The following is an 18,306-nucleotide window of genomic DNA, read 5'->3' as shown; positions in this document are numbered from 1 at the left end:
GGATGAAGAAAAATAATGAGCGAATAATAGACATTTTCCATCTTTCTCTTTTGCTCTCTTTCTTGCTCTGATGCTAACTGCTTTTGGTCAATGCCTACACTAAATGCTTTCCATTTGGGGCTCATGTTTGTAAACAAAGCAAGTCTGTGTAATATTCTTTGTCTTGCTCTCAGTTGAAATAGCTCTCACTCTGACATGTATTCATACATGTATTATAGTATAGACAGTAACACACATACATACACACACATGTATTACACAATAATACCAGTAACACACACATAAACAATAATACACACATGTATTATACCAGTAACACTTGCATACACGCACTCTTGAGCCAAAGAAAGAAGTGGAAAAGATGGAGTGAAACAAATTAACAACAAACTTGAAAACAAAGATTACAATGAATGCATATAAACTGAAGGATGAATCATCAATCATGAATTATCAAGAATTTCTCAAATGATTTCGTAGAAAATGATGTGCAATCATTCCAGACGGTTACAGTTCAGAAGACAATTTTTCACAGCAGGATTAACACTATCAAAAACAGTAGAATGAGCTGAAGCAAAATATCAGCTTTGTTTTTTTCATGTTAAGTGGCTTCAGCTGTCCAGTCTTTCAATATAATGACATACCTGAGATCAGGTTTACACACTGTTTTAAAGAGGAATTTATTAATGTGAAGTAAACAGATAAACTCATTAATGCAGACACACTCAGAAATCACCATCCAGCTATAAACAGTGGGTGTGCTCCCAAGTTCTCCATCTTAAAGAAATCAACAGTTTCTTCTGAATATTGCAATAAATTTATTTAGGCTCACAAATCCAGAGAGCTTTACTGCAAACCAACCATCCTATTTTTTTAAATATATTTTTAAAAAACATTTCTAGTTAAGCCATGCGACCTTCAAAGTCTACAATGACCATAGGCCTCCAGAAGCAACACCATGGTATTCAGGGTGGATAGATTAGGTGGTACAGATGTGTGATACATGTTCCCTGTTGAGCAGGGTGGATGGATGGATGGATTAACCCAAAATTCATGATGGTCCCTTTGGTGGCATCAGTATTGATAGACATGCACAAACACACACATGCCCACAAATATGCATGTTCCCACACACAGACACAAGCACAAACACATAGATGCCCACAAACATGCATATTCCCACACCCACGCCTACACTGACATATTCCTCAAATAGAAACACTGACACATTCCATACATACTGAACTTGATATTAACATTTACACTCAACTGTACATGCATCCTTTTTCTTTCCACCTCTTCCCTCACCCTCTTCTTTTCTCTGCTTTGCTCATCCTTTCTGGTCTTTGTGTTCAATTCACTATCCAGACATCTTTCACGCACCATTCAAGTTACACATTGTGCCCTCCCTCCTTTCCCTACGCACATACACTATTCACATTCTCTTTAGATCTCAGACTCGCACCTCATCTGCCAATTATCCCAGCCAGCTCCTCCAGAAACTGAGTCTATTGTGAGCTTTAAATGGGATAGTGGACCCATACAGCTAAGTGTCACAACCATGTCACAGATCATTCGTTCATTAACACAACATCCCTTCGCTGAAAGTGAATATTATTACACAAAGCTTCACTGATGAGTATCTGAATGTGCCTTGAATTTGATGACCAGCACAGTCATCAGATCTGTCATCACAGTACAACAAAAACCTATATACCAGGTGCAAGACTTTATCTAACACTGATATCTGAATGCTGGAATTTCTGCAATACTAAACACTGCAAATGCTAGAATTAATATTATTAATGTTCCTGAAAAGTTTGATGCAATTTCTACCCATGTCACTGACACACCACTGCATGCATCCAAGTTCAGTCACATACCCACTGTCACTCCAGTGTAATACGTATGTACAGAATAATGCCATACCATTTTATAATCATAAGAAATACCTTTTACCTTAATATGATATAAACGAACTCAATCTCCCCCTTCCCTGACTGTTCAGTAAACTGAGAGGTTAAAGTAGAACCTGAGTGGCATTTATTTTTAACTGATCATATCAATTACAGCTCAGTGAGCCAACAATGAGCACCCATGAAATCAGAAAATGATAATGAAACATAAATTTGTTATCATTAGAAATATAATAATGAAAATTCAAACTAGATTAAAAAAAAAACAAACAACAACAAAACATTAACACAGTCTAAAAGTAACTATGAAAAAAATCTGCTCATTATTTATGAAACAGCTTGGAACTAAAGAAGAAGAAAAACAGAACTATACATTATAAAATGGAACAATTCTTACAAAGAAAAAAGAAGATAAAAACACTGAAAAACCTCCCTCATAAAATATAAATAACACCCGTTCTCCCCCACCCCCACCTACCCTATCCTCTAATCGATTCTAAAACTACCACCTCCTAAATAACTCCTGCATGAAACATAAGCTGTTTTCTGACTGGACAGCTCTATAATAGTTTCGGAAAATCAGCACTTTTTTAAACACTGTACTGTGTGTACTGGTCCATCACATTCTGTCACTGAAGTCATCCTCACTGTCACTGCTCAGCTTGGGCAATGGCGGCAGCCCACCGAGAGGAGGCAGGGTGAAGCTGCTGGACACGCTGAACTGACTGCCCATCGGCAACAGATCCTGCATCAAGTCCTCCTGACCGTCCTGCTCTGGATGCCCCTGGGAAAGCTTCTGGGATAGACTTTGGTTCTCCGCTTTCAGACACTGCAAGACACAGTTATATCATTTAGCAACACAAAAACACCTGACACAAAGAGTGTTCATTTGTAATATTACAACACCACTTTCGTGCCAGCATTTCTTGTTTTGGTTTTTTTTGCTGTTGTGATATTCCCCCTTCAAGGAAGAAACTTTTTTTTGGCTTTGTTTTCATTACTGTTGTGATATTCCCCCTTTAACTCACTCAGTACGGCCAGTCCTCTCTTCTCCTCCACACAAACTCCTCGGATGTCCAGTGGGTGTCTGAATGACCCAGCCTTTAGCTTCCGTCGTCAGAATTGTGGTATTCTTTGTCAACATTCACCTCTTCAGTATAAGAGCCTTCCGCTTGCAATAATTTGATGATGGTAACTGGCGTGGAACGCTGTTAACGTCGTCTCTTTCGCCGTTCGTATGGAGAGAGTTAAGGAAGAAACATGTTCCACCGTATATGTTTTGCTAAGATATTGGCCAAGATTGTTGTCCTCCTCTAGGTTTTGTGTGGTTGTCGGAGCTTTAGTAATTTCAGTGAAATGATAAACTAAAGGTCTATGTACAGCATTCAGCACACAGGAAAGGAGACTGAAGCAATAAACAAACCATCCCAGTGAAACACTGGAGAAATATACCTGACAAGAAGTCAAAACAAAACTGTAAAGAAAACCCACTATTTTGGCATAATACTTTACCCAAGAAAAAAGCCGGAGTTTGTATGAAGAAATGTGTTGCAACGAGCATGTATTACATAATATAAAAAAATCATGATATATAACATATTAGTGTACTGGCAACCAGTGAAAAGTGAAAACGATTGTTTCATTCTGACAGACCCCCCAAAACACAACACTGACAGCCAGCTGTGACACACACACACACACACACACACACACACACCTCGATCTCTTGCACAAGCTGTTTGATGTGCATCTGCAGCTCCCCAGTCAGACAGTGCAGCTCTTCAATGATGACTTTGTCATCTTTCGGCTTCTTCACTGCCACAACATCTACGTCAGAGGCAGCTTCTGTGGCATCGCCAGCCAGGTCCCACGGTAGTTCTATCTCTGGGTCTTCTTTGCGCTTGTTGAGGAAGCGCAGCATGGTGTCCACTGACCTCATGGATTCTTGAATATCCTGCAGTGGCTTCATTTTTAGCATTGTAACAAAAAAAAAAAACCCAAAGAAATTAAACATATTTGAATCTCTGAACTGATGCCATGGATTCTTGAATATCCTGCAGTGTCTTCCTTTCTAGCATTGTAAAAAAAAAATAAAAAAATAAAAAATTAAATATCATTATTTGAATCTTGGAACTATCACTGACAGGAGAACAAAAGGTTATTTGCAACAACAAAAAAAAGAAAAAAAAAAAAGATTGTTCTCAACCCTCCTCATACTTGTATTACTGAAGAAGAAAGAAAAAATGTTGAATATGAGAGTAAGAATTACTGACATGTGCCTAGCAAGTACTGGAAAGCATAGGTAGGTGTTCTGTTACATTTCAGGGAGTGAACATCACAAAGCTCCAGAACTGATTCAGTATTAAAGATCATTTGACAATTTCTAGTTTTTTTCTTTCTGTTTTTTTTTCCAGAAGAAAATCAACATATCACCACAGAGCAAACCCCTTCAATTCTGAGGTATTACTTTATTGACTAAAAGTAGTAAAACGCTGACAATGTTTTCACACATACACACACTGACACAGTACCCACACACTGACACACCCACATACACAAGGATCACCAATTTACACCATCAACCACTGATATAACTACACTCACAATTTTCTGTATTATTGAAAAATAATGGAGCATAGCAGGTGAACAGATTCTGCAGGAAATTTTTTATAGTGCTTTAAAAAAAAAAAAAATATTTTTCTGCATTCCTGTTTCATATTCAAGGCACATCCTAAACATCACATAACACACACACACTGCTAAAAACAACACAACTTAGAACACCAACCTGAGTGTTCATCAGGACATTCTCATGGCGGCCACCGGTTCTGTTGACGAACTGTGTCTGCATTCCTTTGGTGCGCATGGTGACTGGCCGACTTCTACAGGCTTCCATGCTGGAGCGGCGGAGCTGCTTGCTCTGGAGCACCTTCACCTGTCTCAGGTGATGTTCGTGCTGCTGCCGCAGGCAGGACACCAGACTAGGGTCGTCATATAGCACAGGGGACTGCATGGTTTCCAGCATGTTCTCTGGGTGGTAGTAGGAAGTAGGATTACAAAAGTGTGAAGGTTTCTGCTTCTTTTAATGGTAATGAATAAAGAGTATGTATGTGTCTTGTGTTATATGCTCTCACCTGTGTGTGTGTGTGTGTGTGTGTGTGTGTGTGTGTGTGTGTGTAAGAGTGTGTCTGAGTAATTTATGTTTTTCATTCTTCAAATTCCAAACCATTCCCCCAGCAAAATAATTTGTCGAAGGCCAAAGAGTTTCTGCATGAAACACAATATGACTCAAAAACAATGTTATTGTTTATTTTATATAAACACTTGTAGATTTATGTTCTAACCTGTAAACATGCTAGACATTTCAATCAAGTGGACTACTGCATGCACACACTGACACATGATAAGCCTGTATCAGTGTATGTATGCACACACACACACACACACACATAACACACACACACACAAACACACAAGGCAAATTCTCAAGATATTGTTCTCTTACCAGCGGCTCTGTTGTGGCATGCAACAGCTTCCTCATATTTTCCAGCAGCTGTCAGAGCATCAGCTTTCCGGGCCCACTGGTGCGCCTGCAAAAAACCAGCTTTTTATGTCCAGACTTATACTGTTCTTCAATACAAATTAGGAGTTTTTTTTCAATGAACAGGGAATGACAAGCAGGCTTATAGGTTGTCTACTGTATGAACAGCCAATGCATAAGGCAGTGAAATGAACTGTGAACGAATCAAAAGGCAGTCATCTACTGATCTAGGGTGGGAAAAATCAAAGTTGGAGTAATCAGAGGACTACTACTGCTTGCATGTTAGCTACAAGATATGAAACAAATAAGATAACAGAACACTGTAGAGTTCAATGCTGAGACATGTCACACGACTTGTGCTCTTGAACTGAAGTTAACTCAATAACTGGCTCTCCAAAGTTGCAAGCAACAAAGGTGTTCTAGAGAGGCAGAATGTGTCAAACAGCAGACTTCTTTTTTTTGACTTTTTGCTTCATATTTTGTTTGCTTTTTATTGTGCATATGACGACACTTCGTACTTGTACAGAGTCCGGTTGCAGTAATGGAGGCTATCAACTTAAGAAATGGAGGACAGCACATGTTTGCTGCTTTTGTCCATTTCATATCAGTAGCCTTTGGCATTGCTCAAAATTTCAAGTTAGAGTTAGGTGCGTATGTGCAAAATCAAAGATGGCCATGGAACTCTTCATTGGTCTATAACTCTATTAAAAAAATAACACCCTGAGCACTTCAAACACCTGGACCTAGGGCACACTCACATAGTCATATCTGATATCATTCAATTTTGTGTGTTTGGGAAGATATTGTCAAGAATGGCTGGATGGTAGAATGCATATTCAAAGAAATGATCAGCAGAGGTGAAGACATTGTTATCTCTATAATCTATTAGTCTGTGGAATGTAGGCAATTAATATTTATGAATCTGCCTGTATACACAAAAAAGATAAGCTATTCAACGACTTGTGCGAGTGAGACCTGTTTATTTCGAGACCGTTGTGTTTCTGGATGTCTTTCGTTACAATGGACATGACATCATCATGTAATCATACACCAAAATGTAATACAGACAGTTCAATTACTAAAGATTAGCCAGGATAGATAAAGAATGTGAAACAAATGGAAAAATAACCAGAAAAGGGAATGCTGTTTACAAATTCACTATTCAGTCTTCAGTCTCCAGTCTCAGGCAGTCTGACGCACAACCTGTGAGTGTGACAATGTGATGCGATAAAATCATAAATACTGTCTAGCAATATTTATCACCGACGGACATAAGTACGGACGGATCACTCTGCTTCTGACTCTTCAGTTCTCTGCGCTTATCACAAAGCTCTAGGACTTCCTCAGAAACCCATGGTTTCTTTATTATCCTCTTTCTTCCAAGGAGCTCTTTTCCTGCTTCATTGAAGGAGTCATTGAATGTGACGATCATACTTTCCATTTCGATGTCTTCTTCCAGTGCCAAGAGGGGAGCAAATTTCCCGCCAATGTTTGCTTGGAATGATTCTAATATGTTTGGGTCCTTCAGCTTATCTAGATTGAACTTCATTCGGAAGCTTCCCTGTTTTCTGTTCTTCTTTAAGCGTACTGTGAATGACATCATTACTAGCTCATGGTCGCTGCCGATGTCTGCACCTGGAAAGCTTCTGGTTTTGGCAATGTTTACGCTTGTCTGGAAACGGCGTTGTACCAAGATATAATCTATCTGGTTGTGGTATTCTCCCCCTGGGCTGTGCCATGTCCATCTCCTAGACGCTTTGTGTACTCCAAAGGTGTTTGTGAGTTTAAGATCATTGCACCTGGCAAATTCTAATAGTCTTAAACCTCTGTCGTTGGTGCTGTTGTTACAGTATCGCCCGCAAGTGCCTTTCCAGTCTTCATACGCATCTTCCCCTACCTTCGCATTCCAGTCTCCTTGAACTATCAAGATGTCTTTCTTTGGTATATCATCAATAACTTCCTGAAGTTGGCTGTAGAATTCTTCGACTTCTTCATCATGATGGTCTGTTGTTGGAGCATGGGGGTTAATGGGATTGACGACGATTATTCAAGCCTCTCAGTTACACTCATAGTTCGAGTTGCAAGTTTTTTTAGAATGGTGACGAGCACAGAACGGCGAACAGGCCACTACCACTACCAGGCCTCAAGCGTCTAACAAGATCAAGATACACAGATTTTTCTCATAGTAAATCCACTGTAATAAATCCACTTAATGTTCAATAAAGTTTCAGTTAAAGTATCACTTAAATCTCAAAATGGCAGCAACAAAATATAACAAACGCCTCAACAGCATTCTTACTCTGTTCAGCGGAGAGTCCATCCTTTCTTGTTGACAAACATACGGATACTCTTCAAAGCGTGAAAACACAAAACCAAAACGACCGATCAGGGGAATCTACAAGAACAAAAGAATCGCAGGCAAACAATGGACGAATTGTTCCCCGCGGTTTTGTTGTTGTTGTTGTTGTTTTTGTTTTTTGTTGGTTTTTTGTTGTTGTTGTTGTTTTGTTTGTTTGTTTGTTGTTGCTTTTTGTTTTGTTTTTGTTTTTCGGTTGTTGTTGTTTTTTTGTACAGATATTCTGATTCATTGTATTATACTGGTCGATGTATGTGTTGAGTGAATGACACCCAGTGCATTCAAGTCCAACACACCACATGCAGATTCCTTTACTGCTCCGTTTCTTTTGCTATTTCATGTTGATCTAATGCCAGCAATGACAGCAAGTAACTTGAGAAACCAAACTGAACTAAACTGACGAATTTATCAGTCATAGATTCTTTCATAGCCACACTGTATGATCTATTTTGTAATCTATCTGGTTTTAGTGATGGTGATTGTCGTAGTGTTGGAAATAGTAATTGTCGTGGTGTTAGTAGAGTGTGTGTTTTTTCTTCCTTAACGTCTTTTTACTTTGAGTGATATTGGACGTGAAAAGTGAGTGTGCGCATTTGTGTGTATGCTTGCATGCTTGTGTGCGTGTGCAGTGTGCGTTTTGCACGTGTATACACTTAGTAAAGGGGGAATGTAAAAAAAAAAAAAAAAAAAATTTAAAAAATGGGTTAAACTAGTTAGAAGAACTCGATCAAAACTCGATCAACATCTCGTCAACACTAAGAAGTAACATCAAAATGCAACATCAATTAACAAATAAAATGAAATAAAAAGTGTAAATGAGAGACAGACAGACAGAGAGAGAGAGAGAAAGTACCTCAGTAATTTTCTTTAGCTTTATCATTTCAACCAATTAGATCAGCCGAGGACTTTGTCAATAATCTGGCTATGAATAAATATTTTCAATATATAGTTTCAGTTACAAGGAGGTGTCAAAGCGTGTAGGCGTACAGTACTCATTCACGGCTTCACGACATCCGCTGCAGCTATTTATTCAGAAAATATATAGACATGCGCTGCTCAGTTTTCTCATTTGTTTTTGACACAGATTGATTGGTATTTTTACCTGAAACTATGATGGTGTTGTTTCACACAACCACTTCGTCTGAGTGTGTCCTCTTCCTGTTGCTTTCCCATTTCTAGTTCAATGAACCTCATAAAAAATATTTTAAAAGTGTGGGGTTTTTTGTTGTTTTTTGTTGTTGTTTTTGTCGGTTTTTTTAATGGCATGGGGGTCCCAGATGGAGTGGCATAAGGCAACGTGCAACTAGTTTCCGGTAGATTCAAAAGCTTCAGAACATGGTTATACTGCACTGGACATGCAGGTGTTAATTTAAGGGAAATGAGCGAGCTGACAGGCTTGCTGGTAATGCACCAACAACGAGCGGTCTATCTGGGAAAATCGGAAATCCTAAGAACAGTAATTTTGGCCGTGTATCTGTTTTTTTTAGGTACTCTTTTAGTCAAAGAGTACCTAAGAAAACATACACGGCCATCACACATACCATTGATCGCCTCACAGAAAGAAAGACATAGACAGGGAATGGCCATAAGTCTAGCATGAAAGGTAGAGCACGATCTTTTGCAAATCAAACGAATATTGGCATCATTTCAGAACCAACATTTTCTTCAAAACAGAGAAAAGTCTCTTTGGGCTTTCCCAAATACAGTAGACTGAGCAAGACACTATAGGCGCCACATGGCATCAGAAACCTCTTCCCACACTGCTTGCAGCAAATCGGTGGCAGTGTGTGTGTGTGTGTGTATGTGTGTGTGTGTGTGTGAGGAGAGCCGTGCGAGTGCATGTGTATGTGTGTGCGTGTGTGTGTGTTTGTCTGTGTGTGTGTGTACGTGTGTAGAGGTTGTAGGAGCCAGCTGCGATATGTAGGATTGTGTGTGCGTGTGTATATTTGGGAGTGGGGTGTGTCTGTTTATGTCTGTATTGTGGGTATTGTGGTAGCTATGCAATATATCAATGTGTGTGTGTGTGTGTGAGAGACAAAAATCAACATTCACACACACACACACACTCCTCGTTCTCCTCCACCGCTGCAACCACCATCACCTCCACCTCCCCTTTCGGCAGCTCAGTTTAGGTCACAGCTGATGTGGGTAACTTTTGACAGCTCAGTTCAGTTCCGGGGGCTCGCCACACTCCTTTGGGGGTGGCTTGTCCTCCATTGGTCCCCACCGGCACACAGCTCTCACTGATGGCTCTAACAAGTACCTTTTACCATGCACCCGCACTGATATGTTCAAAACTAGTTTTGCATTTTCAGGTGCATCCCAGTGGAACTCACTCCCTATACATGCACAAAGGGGAAGTTCTTTACCTATTTTCAAATCAAACCTCCATAAATATCTTCAGTCCGTCCAACCATAAATGACTGGGATATAGGAATGACTGTTGGCAGTTAACAATGAGGGCATTTATATGTCTCACTTACTGGATCCGTCGTTACTGTTCTTGATTTGTTCTTATTTATTTCTTCTTTTCTTTACATTTCATTTTGTTTTTGTTTGCATTTCTTTCATTTTCTTATATTTAGTGTACATGCATGAATACACTCATTTGATTCTATCATTGTGGTGTCAACAGCAGTTGTGCAAGCGATAGTAGTATAGTCATTGCAGTATAAGTTGCAAATGTCATACATGGATTTGATAGTAACAACAAAAATGTGGCTTTAGTCATCAGGTTGTTTGGTTCCAATAGTAGATACTGATGACATACTTCTTTCCCCCCTCTCTTTCTCTCTCTCTCTTTCCCTTCCTCTCTCCCTTTCTCTCACTCTACTATCCATCTGTCAATTTGTGTGTGTGTGTGTGTGTGTGTGTGTGTGTGTTTTATCATATCTGTCCTTCTGCATGAAGATTTTTTCTCTCTCTCTTTCTTCCCTTCCCTTCAAATACATGTGTGCTATTGTAACAGATGTAGATTAGCAAGGACAGAATGGAAGAATAGGCCATGCCTAAAATCTTAACCCTTGGATAAAAAACGTTCTGAGTTCAATGCTTTGCTTTTTATGTATTTTCAAGTGTATCACATTCAATTACTGTATTTACTTATATCTGTTTATTTTGTTTATCCAATTCATTTAATTTTTGGCTAATATTTTATACAATAACTCAAGGCCCAAGCCAGCATATTCAGTTTATGTGTAGGTCCAGCATCTGCCTCCTTAAAAAAATCATTTGCATTTTTTAAGCAGATGTGGTGTTGCATATATGGATGCCTTCTTGAAACAATTTCCAATCAATAACTGCTTGTTCTGTATAGTATGTCATTTTTCTCAAGCATATTGCCAAATGCAAATGATGTTAAAAAAAACATAGCATTAGTGAATCATGTTGATTTGTGGCAAATAATTTTGTGTAATGCGTCAACCTTATCTGTATGCCTTTCTTTCACACAATTCATGCACTAGGTATACTGACACCCTCCCCCAACCCCCCAATAATAAACACATGTGCGCACACTAACAATCCATAACACAGGTGGAGAGAGTGTCTTGAGAAATATCTGAAATTCACTCAGAGCTGGAGTGTTATGCAGAGTGGATAGCAGCCAGTTTCAAATAAAGGAGCAGTACGTTTTCTGTCTTCATGTCTTGGAAGTTTCAAGAGCCATTCACTAGAAGAATGAAGAGTTTGAGAAAAGTTGCATGTGGTAAGTGAAGTGGGCAGATACAGCAGAAGTGACCCATAAAATAAGTGACAGGCAAAAACCAAAATTTTATATTCACAATGAAATTTTAATAGGAAGCCAGAGCAGATTTTTCAAAAATACGAAAAAATTTTGAGCTCCCCCCCCCCCCCCCCCACACCCCGTTTTTTTTTTTTTTTTTTTTTTTTTTTTTTGCAGAACAATACAGAATGGTGGTGGTGGTGTTTTTTGTTCTGTCTGGAAACAGTTTTACGTCAATAGATTCAAAACTACAGCAAAATTTATGTGTGAAGCAACTGTTTCTCATTGCTCATATGTGTGTGGGTGGTAAGGTAACAATGCATGTGTATCCATGATACCACATAAATAATATGCTTGGTGAACTCTGCACACTGAGAACTTGTAGTGCAGAAGACTTTTATTTGCTGTAACACTCTGATCCAACATGCCGCATTATGATCAAGCATCATACAATAGCATCTCATTGGTTGCCTCCACTAAAGACTCAGGAGAAAGAAAATCCATCTAAATCCAAGCTTCATTTCAAGTAAATCACATTGGTTGTCATATACATGGACAGCGAAAAGCTTGAACACAAGCAAGCAAGCTATTCACATGCGTGGAGTGGTGGCCTAGTGGTAATGCACCTGACAAGGTATTCACTGTTCACAGGTTCCAGTCCCACATGGACTGTGATTTTTACCCCCCTTTCCACTAAACCTTGAGTGGTGATCTGGGTGCTAGTCCTTCTGATGAGGCAAAAAATAAAAACAAATGAGGTGCCATGTGTAGCATACATTGAGAGGAAGTAAAAGAACCCCAAAGCAACAAAAGGGTTAACCTTGACAAAATTCTGAAGAAAAATCCACTTTGATAGGAAATCAAGTACACTTGCAGACAGGAAAAAAAAGGAAAAAAAAGAAGGAAAAACAAAAAAATGGATGGTGCACTGCAAGAAGGGCAACCGGAACTCCACTAAGAGAAATATTGTGATAAAAAGTAAAAAAATGTAATACTATAAAACTGAGAGAAACTGTACAAAATCACACACACAAAAAAACTGTTGTTTATAAATCATGTACTTCAACATAAGAGTACTAGCAGCATGTGTGACATCACTGTGTTTGTATATAAAACAAAGCCCCCTGTCCATGGTCAACAAATGTTCAATAGACCAAGTGAATAAACAATAAAATACAGGAAGTGATATACGTCCAAAAGAAAAGAAAAAAAAGGAAAATCAAATAAAGACCCACTCATCTTTCCAAAGAAAATCTACCATCTTCATACACTGAGGGGCAGAGAGAGAGAGAGAGACAGACAGACAGACAGAGAGAGAGAGAAGATAAAATAGTATTTATACACACACAAAAAGTACATGAAGTGAAAATTAAAGTACATCCATATACATATAGGGTAAATAGAGATAATTAACAATGATAATAATCTTGAAAGAGAAAACATTATTTAAAACTAACCAACCAACCAAACTCTGTACACATACAGGTAATGAAGAATATAAACAAACTGTACAAAAGCTACAAATGTAATGTACACACATGACAAACTCTCACAACCAACACCAAATCTTAACATTGTAAATGTTATACATTTAATGAAACCCCTTTCCTGAATCAAGTACACTCTTTCACACGGGTTTCAAGTAAAATAAAAAGGTCTTAAAAAAACGAGTGCTCAATCAAGAGAGAGAGAGAGAGAGAGAGAACACAAGAATTCGATTCAGTATGAAAAGCTGTACATTATGCACTCTCAAGGGGCAGTAATGCAGAACAAGTCAAAACAAAAAGAGTTGACTCAACAAAGAGAGAGAGAGAGGGGTGGGGGTGGGGGATGGGTAGGGGGAAAAAAGATGCTTCAACCAGAAGCTTGTCTAAAGACTGGTGAAACTGGACATCTGTGGCAGTGTGATGGTTGCCCAGAAGTGTGCACCCACCTCCTTCCCCTCAAGCAAGCTGAGGTGACTTACAGTGCTTTACTCTCCCTGGGCACTGCAAACATTACCGCATATGTTGAGCTGACCTTGTATTTTTTCCCTCAGTTTTTGATTCCCTTTTTTCTTCTTCTTAAAAAAAAAAAAAAAAAAAAAAAAATTTTTTTTTTTTTTAAAGCTAGGCCGCAAATATGACTGGTTATCTTTTGCAATGGGAGCTCTTTGCTTTGAATACTGAAATGCTTTTTGTCTTTACTCTTGTCTTTTTTTTTTTTTTTTTTCTTCTGGTTCTTCGTCTTTCTTGAGGCAAATTCTTTCACAAAGTTGAAGATTATCTCAAACTTATGTAGGATGCATGGTGCATCAGTTACCAAATGCTACAAAGATGAAAGAATAACACTTACCATAGTTTCTTCATTATCTGTAAGTATGTTTGATATGTTACCCTTTTCCTCCTCCTCTCCTATTTATGGTCAGTTAAGTGTTGAACATCCCAGGTAAACTGGATGGGGTGTACTTCTCTTGTGAAAATGACACCACACCTTCCTTGAGGTGGGTATCGCCTGGTTCTTCCATGCATGTGTGGGTGTATGTGTGAATGTGTGTCTTCATGTTTTACATTTATTTGCCTATTTATCACCATTGTTGTCTTATTTATTTATCCATTTTTTATTCTTATCATTTTATTAGTATTATTATTATTACTACTACTACCTTTTTCTATATTATAATTATTATTTATTTATCTATGTAAGCTTATCTATTATTTATTCCCCCTTTTTTTTTCTCTCAAGGCCTGACTCAAGGCTTTACACTAGACACCACGTTCTTGGCATCAGAGATCTTTTCCCATCCCTCTTGCGGCCAATCAGTGGCAGCCTCTGTGCGTGTGTGTATGTGTGTGTTTGTGTGTATGTGTGGGTCTGTGTCTTTGAGTGCGTTTGTGCATGCGCGAGGATGTAAGGGTACACAAGTGTCAGGAGAGTTCTGTGCACGAGTGTATGTGTATTTATTATTTATTCACCTTTTTTTTCAAGGCCTCACTAAGCGCGTTGGGTTACGCTGCTGGTCAGGCATCTGCTTGGCAGATGTGGTGTAGCGTATATGGTTTTGTCCGAACGCAGTGACGCCTCCTTGAACTACTGAAACTGAAACTGAAACTCTTCCATGTGCAAACCAACCAATCAACACAAAATGAAAACGGTTATTAAGTATATGAAGAAAAAAACACAACCAAAAAACCCTCAATAATCACAAATGAAAATTACCTTCGTATATAATTTTCAAGGAAACTGTATGGGAGAGTATTCAAACTACACAAGCACACACAAGTGGGTTTATAATTATCTGGTTATGTTCTGGGATGGTGATAATATTTGCAGAATGCACTCCTATCTGCAAGAGCAAAAATATTTACAAAATAATGATTAAAAAAAGTTACTGCCATTTCCATCCTTATAGTCTATCTTGTTTGGCTCTTTGATTCCGTAACTGAATCTTCCTCTGGAACTGGATACATCAACAGCAGTATGTAAAGCAGTGTGATCTCTAGTGATGATTCCTCTCTCTCCAATCACTTCCTTTTCATTATCATTTTTTCCCCCTTCTCCACATCACAAACATTTTTAACATTTTTTTTTCCCAGTCTGTAATGACTGTCCACAAATTCTATCAAACAATTACCACTGGTCTGTAATATTGTTTGATGAAATTGAAAACTAATTTAGAAATATCATGAAATATCAACAATTTATGTTCATGTACACACATATTTTACACATTTTTTCTTCTTTTATTTGTTGGTATTTTTTCCTCTTCCATTTTTGCAAATTAATTCAGTGAAGTGATATGTCTGTCCTCTGGTAAACAACCATGCCAGTAATTCAAATCTGTACAAAAGATTTATTATTCATCAAATTTTCAAAGCTGTTACTTTGAATGATTTGACAGTCACAATATAAAAAAGTTTATCACAATGAATAACAAAATGCACAATTTCAAACCATCAAATGTACCTCAATGTTACTGTACAAACCCAAACCCACCATCATCTTTCTCTCTCTGTTTTGGTTTACACACACACACACACACACACACACACACACACACATACATGAATGTAGGTAAGTATGTGTGATCTGTTAATTTACCACGGCTTGAACTTCATATGGCAATTCAGTGAAAGACAGGAGAGTTAACATTAAATCATGTTGTAGTAAGAGAAATCCAAATGGCCACTGGAGCAGATATGGAAATTTTGTCCTTAAATTTTCCCACACCGAAACATGATCAGTTAATCATCCAACACCTAGGGAGTAGGAATGGGGAACCATCTACATCATGTTATTGTTATTACATGGTAAAAAGAATGAAAACTTAAAACTGAAAGTGATTGTATGTAAAAAAAAAAAAAAAAAAAAAAAAAAGTCCTGAAGAAAAAATCAAATAATTTTATCTACCTGTCCATTCTAAAAAAAAAAAAAAAAAAGAAAAAAGAATGTCACTATCTCTCAAATCAGTCTTACTACAAAGTCTGTTAACTTGCTGCAGCACAACAATGTCATTCCTATCATCAACACCTTCAAGGTCATGTCAAAATATTTGCAGAAAACTGTTCTATCATTGTCTATATAAAACACTCCCCAAACCTTCTTTTTTTTGTTTTTTTTTGTTTTTTGTATTTTCAAACACATTTCTGTTAAAAAATCACCAGCACATCTACAACTACTGCCTACTAACCTCCCTCTATCTGTGTGACATCAATGCTGCTTGCAGACATTGATGTTACAATTTCTTGATCAAATTATCAAAGTTTGTCTTTTGATATAATAGTGCGCTGCAAGCAATAAAATTGATTGATTCATCATGCTGCAAACTAACCAAACACGTTTCTTGCCTTTCAAGAGATAACCCAAACACAATTTTCTGAAAGAGCTGTGTTTCAGCAGTCACAATCTTATAACAGTCACAGTTTGTTCATTAATTTTTGTTTCAAATGCTGATCACACCTTTGTGATTCACACAACACACTAATCACACCTTCAAGGTTAACGCATCCATTACAGCCTTTCATTTTTTGAAGACAAACTGAAGAGGAGCTGAGTTTAATATCCTAATGGCTGATGCCCTGAACGTTGAGTTGTTCAGGGCTTGAGTGATAGTTTGGTGATGGTTACACTGTCCGAGGGGGTGAATCCTGGTAGACATACTGCTGTGCAGGGACTAAAGTAACTCCAGACTTGTGTCTATGGCTTTTTTAGGGGGATTGGGGGGGGGGCCTTTTTTTTCATCCAGATGCGCTGTCCCTCTACCTATCTAGATGCACTGTTCCTTTACTAAAGCAGATGCACTGTCCCTTTACTTATCCAGATGCACTGTCCCTTTACTAAACCAGATGCGCTGTCTCTTTACTTATCCAGATGCACTGTCCCTTTACTAAACCAGATGCGCTGTCCCTTTACTTATCCAGATGCACTGTCCCTTTACTAAACCAGATGCGCTGTCCCTTTACTAAACCAGATGCGCTGTCCCTTTACTTATCCAGATGCGCTGTCCCTTTACTAAACCAGATGCACTGTCCCTTTACTAAACCAGATGCGCTGTCCCTTTACTTATCCAGATGCACTGTCCCTTTACTAAACCAGATGCGCTGTCCCTTTACTTATCCAGATGCACTGTCCCTTTACTAAACCAGATGTGCTGTCCCTTTACTTATCCAGATGCACTGTCCCTTTACTAAACCAGATGTGCTGTCCCTTTACTTGTCTAGATGCGCTGTCCCTTTACTAAACCAGATGTGCTGTCCCTTTACTTATCCAGATGCACTGTCCCTTTACTAAACCAGATGTGCTGTCCCTTTACTTATCCAGATGCACTGTCCCTTTACTAAACCAGATGTGCTGTCCCTTTACTTGTCTAGATGCGCTGTCCCTTTACTAAACCAGATGCGCTGTCCCTTTACCTATTTAGATGTATGGATCTTTTACTTATCCAAATACATTGTTCCTTTACTTATCTGGATGCACTGTTCCTTTACTTATCCAGATCTGATTTACTGATCCTTTACATGAATATATGTGTATATTAAGACATTAAAGAATGAATAAATAAATCAACAACAACTACTTCACCCACACACATACACATAAGCATACACAAATGCGTAAGAGTATGAGTGAAGTAGATTAAAATGACTAAATATTGATATCAAAACATAAAACTCAACACAAAAAAACCCCCAAAATACTGAACCTACCAATACTACAACGCAAAACTATGAATTACATAAAACTATATTATAAACGAGTTAAAATGCCAACTACTGAAACGGCAACATAAAAATGATCAAAATAGATAAACTACCAATAACACAAAATTCTTCACAAACAACACACCAACTTTTAACACAGTTATATTCTAATGTGACAACACAAAGAACAAATTCATGCGACTACATAAAATCTACCACAAACAAAATACCACCAAACAAACATTTCTCAGAAACGACATGTAAGAAAACAGCTGTGTTATGTTAACTTCAACCACAGCAAACCACTCAGGTTAAGACAGCCTTAATCAATAAAGACAGCATGTGCCCTTAAAGAAGCCAAGGAAACGTAAAAGAAGAGAGACAGAGACAGAGGCTGTGGACGGATGCTTTTTGCAGCAACCCTCTTCTTCACGGGTGGGTGATCCCTTTGGATGCAAGCTCCTCCTTCACTCGGTACAGGTAATCTGGGTCAGGGTACCCAAACCTGCAACAGTTCAGTTTCATCCCTCAACCAGCTGCGCTGACACTGGCAACCTACTGTGCTGGTTCTGGCCTGCTTTTTTTCAATGCCG

At 38.4% G+C, this 18,306-nt stretch overlaps 2 protein-coding genes across 4 annotated transcripts in view; both read right to left on the bottom strand.

Annotated features, from left to right (window-relative positions):
* Positions 1-1,015: 1,015 nt before the first annotated feature.
* Positions 1,016-7,805, bottom strand: LOC143293745 (nuclear receptor-binding factor 2-like). Its single transcript, XM_076604956.1, has 5 exons — positions 7,754-7,805; positions 5,419-5,503; positions 4,702-4,943; positions 3,631-3,867; positions 1,016-2,742 (listed from the first exon to the last, which is right to left on the bottom strand). Exons 1-5 carry the CDS (start codon positions 7,772-7,774, stop codon positions 2,533-2,535), a joined length of 795 nt encoding a protein of 264 aa, XP_076461071.1. The 5' UTR covers positions 7,775-7,805; the 3' UTR covers positions 1,016-2,532.
* Positions 7,806-11,888: 4,083 nt separating this feature from the next.
* Positions 11,889-18,306, bottom strand: part of LOC143293742 (uncharacterized) — a 56,028-nt gene continuing 49,610 nt past the window's right edge. For all 3 annotated transcript variants that reach the window (XM_076604953.1, XM_076604950.1, XM_076604951.1), the window contains exon 13: positions 11,889-18,218. In XM_076604953.1, the coding sequence (XP_076461068.1) occupies positions 18,143-18,218 (76 nt within the window). In that variant the 3' untranslated portion in view covers positions 11,889-18,142. The remainder of the gene's footprint in view (positions 18,219-18,306) is intronic.

The sequence above is a fragment of the Babylonia areolata genome, chromosome 19 (genome assembly GCF_041734735.1).
Source record: "Babylonia areolata isolate BAREFJ2019XMU chromosome 19, ASM4173473v1, whole genome shotgun sequence".
NCBI lineage: Eukaryota > Metazoa > Mollusca > Gastropoda > Neogastropoda > Buccinidae > Babylonia > Babylonia areolata.
The sequence above is the reverse complement of the archived record's forward strand: the minus strand, read 5'-3'. Positions and strand labels throughout refer to the sequence as shown.